The sequence below is a fragment of the Ictidomys tridecemlineatus genome, chromosome 10 (genome assembly GCF_052094955.1).
Source record: "Ictidomys tridecemlineatus isolate mIctTri1 chromosome 10, mIctTri1.hap1, whole genome shotgun sequence".
Classification (NCBI taxonomy): domain Eukaryota; kingdom Metazoa; phylum Chordata; class Mammalia; order Rodentia; family Sciuridae; genus Ictidomys; species Ictidomys tridecemlineatus.
In genome coordinates, this window is record NC_135486.1 from 132,064,923 (window position 1) to 132,075,701 (window position 10,779).

At 51.7% G+C, this 10,779-nt stretch overlaps 1 protein-coding gene across 1 annotated transcript; it reads left to right on the top strand.

The window, feature by feature from the left end:
* Nucleotides 1-212: 212 nt before the first annotated feature.
* On the top strand, nt 213-7,238 carry Itpripl2 (ITPRIP like 2). The gene has a single exon (XM_005323707.5). It carries the CDS (start codon nt 967-969, stop codon nt 2,572-2,574), a length of 1,608 nt encoding a protein of 535 aa, XP_005323764.1. The 5' UTR covers nt 213-966; the 3' UTR covers nt 2,575-7,238.
* The last annotated feature ends 3,541 nt before the right edge of the window (nt 7,239-10,779 follow it).

Sequence of the window (10,779 nt, forward strand, 5' to 3'; positions counted from 1 at the left end):
TGTCTTTTCTGATCCCCTCTTTTAGCAGGGGAAGGGCAGAAGCCTCCTCTGTCAACCGCTCTTTCCCCAGGACCTCCTCTCCCGCCTGGCACCCAGTAGGTGTTCAGCGAACACCAGTTGGAAAAAAAGGGCAGCCGCACAAGGCAGGGGCCACTTCCGTCCCGGGCCTGCCACGCCACCACTGGGAGAGCTGGGGGTGGGGACTGGGGGAGGACCGGGCAGTCTGGCTGCGAGCGCTTCTCTCCCTCTCAACTTCCCGGTCCCGGGGCCTGACAGCACGACTCGGAGGCTCCTCGGCGAGGCCGCCGCCCCGGAATCAGGGCCTTCCCAGTCCTGCCTTCGCCGAGGGAGGACCGGGTTGGCCCGCGGGAGGCCAGTTCCCAGCGCGTCCACAAGTCCCTCCCGCCGCCCGGCGTCGCTCGAAGGCGGGGGCCCGGGAGGGGGCCGACCCCGCCCGCCCGCCGCGCGCTCGGCTGGCTGCCCACTTCGGCATTTCCTCCCGCCCCTGGCGCGGCCTGGCCTCGCTCCCCTCGGAAGAGGAAGCTCCCGCGGCCCGAGTAACGGGCGCCGGCGCCGGCGCCGAGGGCAGCGGCCGGAGAACGCGGAGGGCCACCCGCGGTAGGACCGAGCCAGACCGGGCCAGAAGCTGGCCGAGGGCGGCGCGCCGGGGCGCCGGGCGGGCAGGGCCGCCGGGCCGGACGCAGCGCGCAGGGCGCGGCCGGGAGCCGGGGCGTGCAGGGCGGGCCGCAGCTGGAAGGAAAACTTGAGCTGGGAGAGGAGGCCGAGCTGCAGGGCGGCGGCCCCCCGCCGGCGGACGGGGGAGCCGCCGCGGAAGCCGAGGAGACGGGCGCCGCGGGGCCGCCGGGTGGCCGCGCGCATGCTGGGCCCGGGGCGCCGGCTGGGCTCGGGGCGCCTCCTGGGCGCGCGCCCTGGGCTGCCCGGCCGCCGCGGCCCCGCGCGCCCGGCATGTCGGTGCACTACACCCTCAACCTGCGCGTCTTCTGGCCGCTGGTGACCGGCCTGTGCACCGCCCTCGTGTGCCTCTACCATGTCCTGCGGGGAAGCGCGGGCGCCCCGGCCCAGCCCCCCGACGGCGCGGACAGCGGCTTCCCGCTGCTCAAAGTGGCCATCCTGCTCCTGCTCGGCTACGTCCTCCTGCGCTGTCGCCACTTGGTGCGGCAGCGCTTCCTGCCCGGCTCTTCTCGCCTGGCGGGCCACTCGCCTTTCGCTCCTAGACACTTGCGAGAGCCCGGCCTGAGCATCCTGCTGGAGAGTTACTACGAGCACGAGGTGCGCCTGTCCCCGCATGTGCTGGGCCACAGCAAGGCGCACGTGAGCCGGATCGTGGGCGAGCTGGTGAGGGCTGGCCGTGCGCGGGGCTCCCCGGGTCCCATCCCTGGAGGAGCGCTGGCCTTGGCCTTCCGCGGAGACTTCATCCAGGTGGGCAGCTCCTACGAGCAGCATAAAATCCGCCGCCCCGACAGCTTCGACGTGCTGGTGCCCCTGCGCCTCCCTCCACCGGTGGCGCTGGAGCCGCGGAGCCTGGGCACGGAGCCCGCGCTAGCCCCTGCCTTCGGCAGCTGCTTCGTATGCGCCCTCAAGGCGCCGCCCTCGCTGTCGGGGACCTCCGGGGGCCAATGGCTTCGGGACTGCAAACCCTTCGCGGACGGCTTCTGCGTGGATGTGCGCGGGCGGCGCCATCTCTCTGCCGCGTTGGTGCTGCGTTGGTTCCAGTCGCACCTGCAGCGCTCCCTGGCTACCGTGCGCTACAGCTTGGAGGGGCGCTGTCGCGTCAGCCTGACCCCCGGCGGCCTGGAGCAGCCTCCCACCCTCCACATCCTGCCCTGCCGCACCGACTACGGTTGCTGCCGCCTTTCCATGGCTGTGCGTCTCATCCCCGCTGTCCATCTGGGCGACGGTGTCTTCCTTGTGGCACCGCCACCGCCACCTTCAGCCGTCGGGCCCCTGTTGGAGCTCCCAGGAGGCCTGCGCACTGAGGCACTATGGGGTGTGAACACAGCTCGTCAGGAGCAGAAGCTCCTGGGCTGGCTGCAGGAACGGGCCCCTCCAGGTGCCTGCTACCTCAAGTGCCTGCAGTTGCTTAAGGCTCTGCGAGACCTGGGTGCCCGCGGGCTGGACCCGGTGGCTGCCACCCAGTGGGGACGCATCCTGTCCTCATATGTGCTCAAGACGGTGCTGCTGACGGTGCTGCTGCGCGATGGGGTCCCCGCACACGGCTGGGAGGAGGCGCACCTGAGCGAGTGCTTGGAAGAGTTGGTGCAGTTCCTTCGGGGCTGTCTGCTGAGACGGCACACGCTCTTCCACTGTGTCCTGGGCCCCGGCGGGGCGGCCACCGAAGTGGGCCCGCTGCCCAAGGTACTGCGTGAAGCTGCCCCGGTTGACCTTCTGGCCGCCTTCGACCCACACGCCCGCGAACTTGCAGCGGCGAGGTTGCTGTCCACGTGGCGAAGGCTGCCACAGCTTCTCCAGGCCTACGGGGGTCCCCGCTACCTTGCCAGGTGCCCCCCAGCCAGGAGTCAGCGCACACAGGGGTTCCCTGAAGATGAACCCTGAACCTTGACAGCACTTGCACTTGACCAAATGCTCCTAAAACCTTTCCTTCTGGTGACTGTAGGGATGAAGCCAAAGGCAAGATGACTGTGTTGGACAATTTGGAGGATGCCACAGGCTTTGGTGGCTTAGATGTCACCCCTGGCCCCACAACCGAATATAGTTACTGCATCTTCTTAACATCGCAGGACAGTTCTGAACAAACTGGCATAATGCCCAGCTGCAGCTGTTGAGATTTGGCCACAAGGGTGATCTGTGTGGAATCTTGTAGAAAGATCTGTTCCCAGGGAAATCCAAAAGAGAAAGCAAAAACTAGCTTCAAAGCCAGTTCCCTCAGTCGGCTTCTAGACAGACCTCAGTGCACCCAGATTTTTTTAAATTAACAAATGTTTATGACAGACCTATTTGCTAGGAACTAGGTTCCCAAATGAATTTAAAAAAAAAGAAAAGAAAAAGGAAGAAAACTCTCTGAATCTTTAGGGACAACTGAAGTTCTAGTGCAGAATTTAGTATTCTGTTTCTCTATTCAAATTAATATCAATGTATCTTATGGTGCAATCACAGGTGTTTGATAGGACGGTCAATGATTGAGTCTTCCATGTGGCAAGGCCGTCAAGAGTTGGTTAGAGGCATTTCCAGAGCAAGTAGCACTTTATGCTGATCACTTTTCTTGTTTTGTGGTGGGAGCACCAAGCCTTGCCTCTGAAAGGAAGGCCAGTTACTTTTATTATGAAAACCTGTGCAGCTTTGACAAGCAGCCACGAGTTGCTTCACATGCCCCCAGGCTACGAGCTGCACTGGGTACCAGTCAGTCAACACCAGTTTGTTGAGCTCCTACTGTGAGCCAGCACAAGGCAGAGCAGCAACAAAATACATAATTGACACTGGTGCAGGCATAAAACGTGTTGGATCTTGAGAAAGAGACTGTTGGGTCTTTTGCCTATAAAGATGGCTGGCCAGCCTTTGCTTCTGGCTGAACCCTTTTGGGTTATAAGGCTTTTGAAGCAAACTCCTCCTCAAGGGTGTCTTTCTGAGTAGCTAGAGGCTGAAAGTTTCTTCTTGCTTGCCCGGGGAAGCCCACATGGTCCCAAAGGGTCAGCTTTGAGATGGCTCTTGATTCAGCTTGGGTTTTGCAAAACAGTCACATACAGATCAGTACCTTGGGATCTGTCCTAGAGATCAGTGACTCCCAGTCCCAGGGCAGAGCCCGTAAAGAGCTGAGGAAATAAGTTAGAGGGAGAGCAGGAGAGACAGCAGCCGTCTGCTCTTTTTTCTCTTTGGGTGCAGATATCACAGGGTTGGGTGAATGGTGCAGCTAGGGATTTGAGAGCTGGGTTTGAGATTTTCCCTTTTTCTCCCAAATGCAGTTCAAGGTTAGAGTGGTCTAAGAAGCACCGATTGGAAATGCAGCCAGTCTCAGCCTTATAGTTGGGATTTAAAAAAAAAAAAAAAAAAGACATGTACTTCCTTAGATTCTTAAAGGCAAAAGTTTGCAAGACAGAAATAGTTACATGAATAGGATCATTGTTTAATTTCTGAGCTATTTTGGGGGAGTTGCATAAGCTGCCTTTCTTTCGCGGACCCACTTGACCTCCGTGGGAAGTCCTTGTGGATAAATGATTTACAGGGCATCCTTCTCATCAGACCTACATGGGCTTCTTTTATCCTTTTCAACCTTGGACTGAAAGAGAAACAGCCTCAAATGGTGCGCTGTCTCTTTAAGGTTATTCTGGGGACCACTCTCTTTGATACCCCAAGGGTTTTTTCTAGCTTTGGAGGCGAATGTCAATTCATGAGGTACTACATTGAGCAAAGAAATGAATTACAGCTTCCTGCAAAGACATAAACTGCACAGTGTTTTTTTTTAATTTACTTTTTAAAATAAATGCCAAGAGTAGATCTTGTCTATATATCTATATATTTATATAAACATGATTTCCATACTCAAGCCCTATCTTCCCCTGTAGTCATTAAGTCTACTGGAGTGGGGAACAATGGGCTATTGGGTGGAATATAAAGCTTTAAAAACTAAATTTTCCAGATATTTCTAGCTAAGTTGGTAGCTTTTTTTTTTATCTTAATAGTATTTTAAAGTATAAACCTGGTAATGTAGTATTCTTGTAGTTTTTTATATTATTATTATTATTATTTCAGGTAAATTACCCCAAACCTCATCCATCCTCAAGGTTTTTAAATTTTATTTTTTTTAAATTAATGGGCATTGTATTTGTGACTTTAAAAATGTTAATGTTTTATTTAAATGCCATATGCTGAGCAATTATTCTCTGTACATGGTAACCAAAACTTAAAGAGATTTCGATCAATTTTGATCAATTTTAGTGATCCAAAACATGTACTGTGTACAAATGAAATAATATGGCCTATTAGCCAGGTGTGATGGTGGCCCAAGGCATTTACATTAAGTTCAATTCTGGATTTTTATTAGGGCTCCATCATATCCCTCATCTGAAATGTACACATTTTTTGGTGTATGCTTGGTACTGGAGATTTATATATCAATATTCTCATACAAGAAGGCTCTGCAGAAATAGGGAGAAAACTGTTGAGCCAAGAAAATGTTTGGGGGTAATCCCAGTGGCTCGGGAGGCTGAGGCAGGAGGATCATGAGTTCAAAGCCAGCCTCAGTGACTTAGTGAGGCCCTAAGCAACTCAGTGAGACCTTGTCTCTAAATCAAATATAAAAAAGGGCTGGGATGTGGCTCCGTGGTCGAGCACCATCTCTGGGCCACTTTGTAAGACACCCTTCAGTAACTCCCACTTGACCCGGCGCAGAGCCTTCCTGGAATGTTTGAGGACCAAGAAAAGATGGGTTTTGCAAGAAAAGAATCTGGAGCTGCAGGATGGCAGAATGTGAGTGAGCAGAGAGAAATCTGAAGAATTCAGGAAGGCAGGCTCAAGGTGGAAGGGAGAGACAGAGGGGGCAGGAGGGAGAGGAGGACCATCAGAGGGTGCGGGAGAGGTTTGGGTTAGGTAGGAAACACATTTTTAGGGGTATGCTCTTTCCAGCTGGGGGTCGCAAACTCAGCAGCCTGCGGGAACAAGGGAGGGAAGTAAATAAGGAAGGGGTAGGGACTGTGCCTACTGAGAAGGGGGCAGCGTGGCTCAGCTCTGTGCTGGAAAAGGGAGGGAGAAATCGGGAGGGTTTTTTTTTTTTTTAATTTTTAATGCTATTTTTTTTTTAAAAAAACTTCATGATTATTTAAATCAATGTTTTTAAATGTCCAAAACATTTAGTTGAGCCCGAGGGCCACCAGTTTGCGACCCTTGTCTTAACACAGTCACTCCCCCAAGTATGTATAAGTTCCTACTCTTTGTCGTGGACGTGGTGGTATTATATATAGTTGGGGGTCCCATATTTCAGTTCTTCTCTATCTCTCAGAGTTAAGCTTTATTGTAAAAAAAAAAAATTAACGTGGCCACAGATAACACTTAACTTTCAGTTTCCTGAAGGAACTTTGAAGTAAAGCCTTTTTTTTTTTTTTTTTTTTTTAACCAGAGCCTCTGTCAAACCACTTGGCATTTTTTCCTGAGGACTTGTGGTAAACCTCTTTTGCCCCTGGAGTTTACAGATGAGTCATCAGAAGGATTGCAGAAGAACTTGTTTTCTTGTATCTGGTTGTTGGATTAAAATTATTCTTAATGTTTTTGTTCGTGGGATCCTAGCCTGTCCCTTTAGAGTCCTGGTCGGTGACCATGAACAGTGCTGGGTCTCAGGGCCAGACGTCTTAGGCTGGTGCCATTCCCACTGCGGAGGATGCTGTTCCGGTCAGTCTTGACTCCTGAATGCCTCTGTCCCTTTCCGACTCCAGGGCTCCCACCCAAGTTAACATTTTTGCACTTGGAGGGGATGAGCATGCTTCCAAAGCATCTCCTGCCACCTCTCAGAAGAGGCTCTTGGGTAACATATGACTTTGACCGTGATGAAAATGCTTCCTCCTCTCTAGCCACTTGGATAACAATTGTCTCCGGTGGTGGAGCGAATGGACCTCATCCACATTCCCAGTGTCCCCTCAGGAGGGAACCAAGTTCAATGTTATCATCGTGGTGTTAGTTTTTTTTTTTTTTTTTTAATCACTTGTCTGTGACTTAGACATGTCTGTTTATAATTTTATATCTGCATAGCAAATGAGTGGGTGGGAAATGCAAATATAGGTTGGGAGAGGGTAGAGAGGATGCCATCATATTACAGAGAAAAGAGACTCAAATGTGCAGCTAAATTATATATATATAATCTGTTTTTTTGAAGATCCAGGTATTCAGGAATATTTTAGCACCTTTTGTTTTAATTAAAAAGAAAAGTGCCTTGATTCAGTCACCTGACTTAAAACATTCCTCTGTTCTGTGGTTAAATACGTGTCTTCTGATGCCAAACTGTGTTATGATGCGGTCTTGGGGCTGCAGAAGTTGTGTTCCAATAACAGAGACCAAAGAGTTAACCAGATCTCTCTCTCGGCTGCTATTGCTGTGTGATTAGAAAGCATTTTAATCACGCCAAATTTCCATGGCCCGGATGGCTTGCGCCTGGCCTGTATTTGTCTTTTGAGTTCAAGTTGGAGTAAGTTCGCGCTTTGCATCATCCAGGTCATTCGAGGACCTTGTTCTTTTCCGTCTTGCTGTGTTAATAAAGGAATTTGTAGAAACCTCTAGACGGCGTGTCACCTTCGGGGCGGGCTTTCATCCTCCTGGCTCACGGTTCTTGGCAGAAGCCTCAGCGACCTTTATGAAAAGCTTTTCCACGAAAGGAAGTTGGGGAGAATTATTTGTACACAATAGGCTCCATGTGCAGGTGGGGAAAGACAGAGCCCAGCAGGGGTGCTACCTGGGATTCTCTCTTCAAGTCTTGAGTTTTTTTTTTTTTTTTTTTTCCATTTTTTTGTAGGAGGGATTGAACCCACGGGTGCCTAACCACTGGGCCACACGGCCAGCCCTCTCCCTCCAGGTCTTTCCCTACCTAGAACTCTCTGCCCTTTCCCCCTCCTTCTCCCTTACCCCCCACCCACTAACCTCACCCACGATTCAAGTCTTAGCCTGTGGCTAATTCAGAGCTCAAGAATTTGGTCCAGAAATCTCTCGGGCCCTGGGGCGCTCTCCAAATGGTAAACATGGGCCCATAGGAAAGAAAGAAAAAAAAAAATCACCAGGTTTAGCCCGAGATGGAATCTCGGAGCCTCTGTGGACAGTTCAGGGCCTCAGAGGGAAACCTGTCACCGCAGGCTGAGTAGCAGGTAGGGGGAACTCGGTGGGTGTGCTTTGTAATACTGTCCCAGGGTGTTGAGGACACACACACACACACACACACACACACACACACACACACACACACGCCTACACAGACCAGCCTCTCGCAAGTCTTTAAAGGAGTCATTTTTGTACAGTGTGTGTGTGGAGGGGGTCCCGGGCAGGGGACAGTCGTGGAAATAGAAGGGAGGCACTGTTTCTGGTGGGGGTTCTGGGGTCAGACCCTCTAAGTCGAGGTCCAAGGATGGACAGGCATGGACCAAGCAGAGCGAGCTGGGCTGGAGAAGAGGTCAAACGCCCAGGTGCTTTCTAGTTCACCTGGCGGTGGGGGGTGGGGGAGGGGTGGAGAAGGATTCATGAGCAAAGGACAGGATGGGAAGGCAGGACGGGGGGAGAAGGGACCAGGACATGGGGGTCTGGACACCGAGCTGCTCAGGCTGCAGTGTGAATCCAAGAGTTCAAGTCCGATTTAGCAGGTCTGGGCTGGATCTGGGCTCTACCTTCCTAGCAAGCTCCCAGGTGATGGGGACCCCACTGGTCCAGGGTCCTCACACACCTCCAGGGCTGCAGACCACAGTCAGATCCTGGGGGCGCTGCAGAGTCCCTTTAGGCCAGGAAGGTCACATTGGAGCCAGTTTCCCTCTGGCTGGTCATGGAAGATGAATGAAGCAGGAGCCAGCAAGCTGAGGCCTATGTATTTGCGGGTGTCAATAAGGTCTGATGGGCACATAGCCACGCCCCTTTATCAGTCTGCTCCTTGGGCCTGCTCTTACACCACACCCAGAGAGTTGGGTAATTGCCACGGAGATCAAATGGCCTGAAAAGCGGAAAACATTTACTCTCTGGCCCTTTATAGAAAAAGTGGCCAGTCCCGGGAGCAAGGCTGGAAGCAATCAGATGCCACCTGGTTCAAGCCTGGGCAGAGGGGCCAGAGGTGGGGGAGAGATGTTATTCCAGAGGCATGCCACAAAGACCTGACTTCCAATCTTGCATCCTATGCTTCCTGTCCGTAAGGAACTATCTCAGCCAGTTCCCAAATTCTCTTTGAACCTCAGTTGATCTGTCTGTAAAATAGGCTTAATGATGGAACCTTGCTCATAGGAGTCATTGAGGATGACGGGAGATTTTTGCAGCCACATCGATAGGGACCTAGTTCGACTCAATATAGAAGTAGTTACTTGGGCCTGGGAGTGTAGCTGTAGCCGTGGAGGGCTTGTCTGGCGTGCGTGAGGCCCTGGGTTCCATCCCCAGCTTTGCAAGGGCTTTACTCCGTGTTTCACCACGGACGACTGGTTACAGGAATCATCGAATTCTCCCTCTACCCAAGTGACTCTGCAATCTCTCCCATCAGGATTTCTCAGTACGATGTGGCTGAAGGGACCTGAGGATTGACCAATGGAAATACTTGAGCAAGCCCAGCCAAGATCAAGCCAAGCCTGACCCAGACCAGCAGAACCACCCATCTGCCCACAGATGGAGCAATCATGGATATTTTCTGTTTTAAGCCATGGAATTAGGAGTTGTTGGTTGCTTGGCAAAAACTGGCTTGAATGTGCATTGGTCTGAGTGTGTCCTCCAAATTCATCCCAAGGCAACAGTGTTGTGTGACGGTAACTTTAAATTGTGGACAGGTCAGGAGCACTCTGCCTTCGTGGACGGATTAGTGGTGCTATGGAGGCAGGACCTAGTTATCACAGAAGTGGGGTTCTGATGAAAGGATGGGTTCAGCCCCCTCCCCGCTCTCTCTCTTGCTTGTTCTTTAGCCCTTCTGCCTTTGACCTTGGGGTAATGCAGCAAGAAGGCCCTTGGCAAATGTGGATCCCTTAACCTTGAACTTTCCAGCCTCCAGAACTGTAAGAAATAAATCCCCAGTTTCTCAGATAAATTCCTCTGCTGACGGTGTGCTCAGCTGCAAAAGGAAAAAAAAACCTATGAGGGTGTATTAGACAGGTTTCTATTGCTGTCACAAAATACCTGAGGAAAATCAACTTAAAAGGAGGAAGGATTATTTTGGCTCCTGGTTTTAGTCTGTGGTCACTTGGCCAAGTTTCTTTGGGCCTGTGGTGGGACAGGACCTCATGGCAGGAGCACGTGATGGAGGAGGACCGTTCACCTAGTGGTATCCAGAAAGCAGGTGGGGGGAGAGGAGCCAGGGTCCCAGTACCCCTAAAGGGATGCCCTCGTGTCCTGATTTCCTTCCACTAGGCCTTGCCTCCTGAAGGGTCTTACCACCTCCCAGTAGCCCCAGAGACTGACGACCAAGCCTTTTTCCAAAGAAGTGAGGACTGATTACGGAACTTCTCACTTGCCTAAGTCCTAGGTACAGTAAGTGTTCTATGTTAGGAGTGAAGCCTCCGGTGGATCCTCACTGGGTGTATTATTTTAATCAATTCATATATCTGAACATCAATCCCCTCATTTGTAAAATGGGAGGGATAATCCCTCCTTCACTGGGAGGGTTCAAGAGTAACGCATAGAGAAAACATCACTGCTAAGCATGGGGAGGCTTCTTTTATGATATTTAATTTATTTATTTACTCTAATTTGTTATACATGACAGCAGAAAGCATTTCAATTCATAGTGCACATACAGAGCACAATTTTTCATGGCTCTGGTTGTTCACAAAGTAGAGTCACACCATTGGTGTCTTCATACATGGACTTAGCGTAATGATATCCATCTCATTCCACCATGTTTCCTACTCCCATGCCCCCTGCCTTCACCTCCCTCCCCCTTTGCTCTATTTAAAATTTCTCCATTCCTCCCATGCTCCTCTCCATCCCCATTATGGATCAGCACCCACATATCAGAGAAAATATTTGGCATTTGTTTTTTGGGGGTTGGCTAACTTCACTTAGCATTATCTTCTCCAACTCCATCCATTTACCTGCAAATGCATGATTTTATTCTCTTTTAATGCTGAGTAATATTCCATTGTGTATATATGT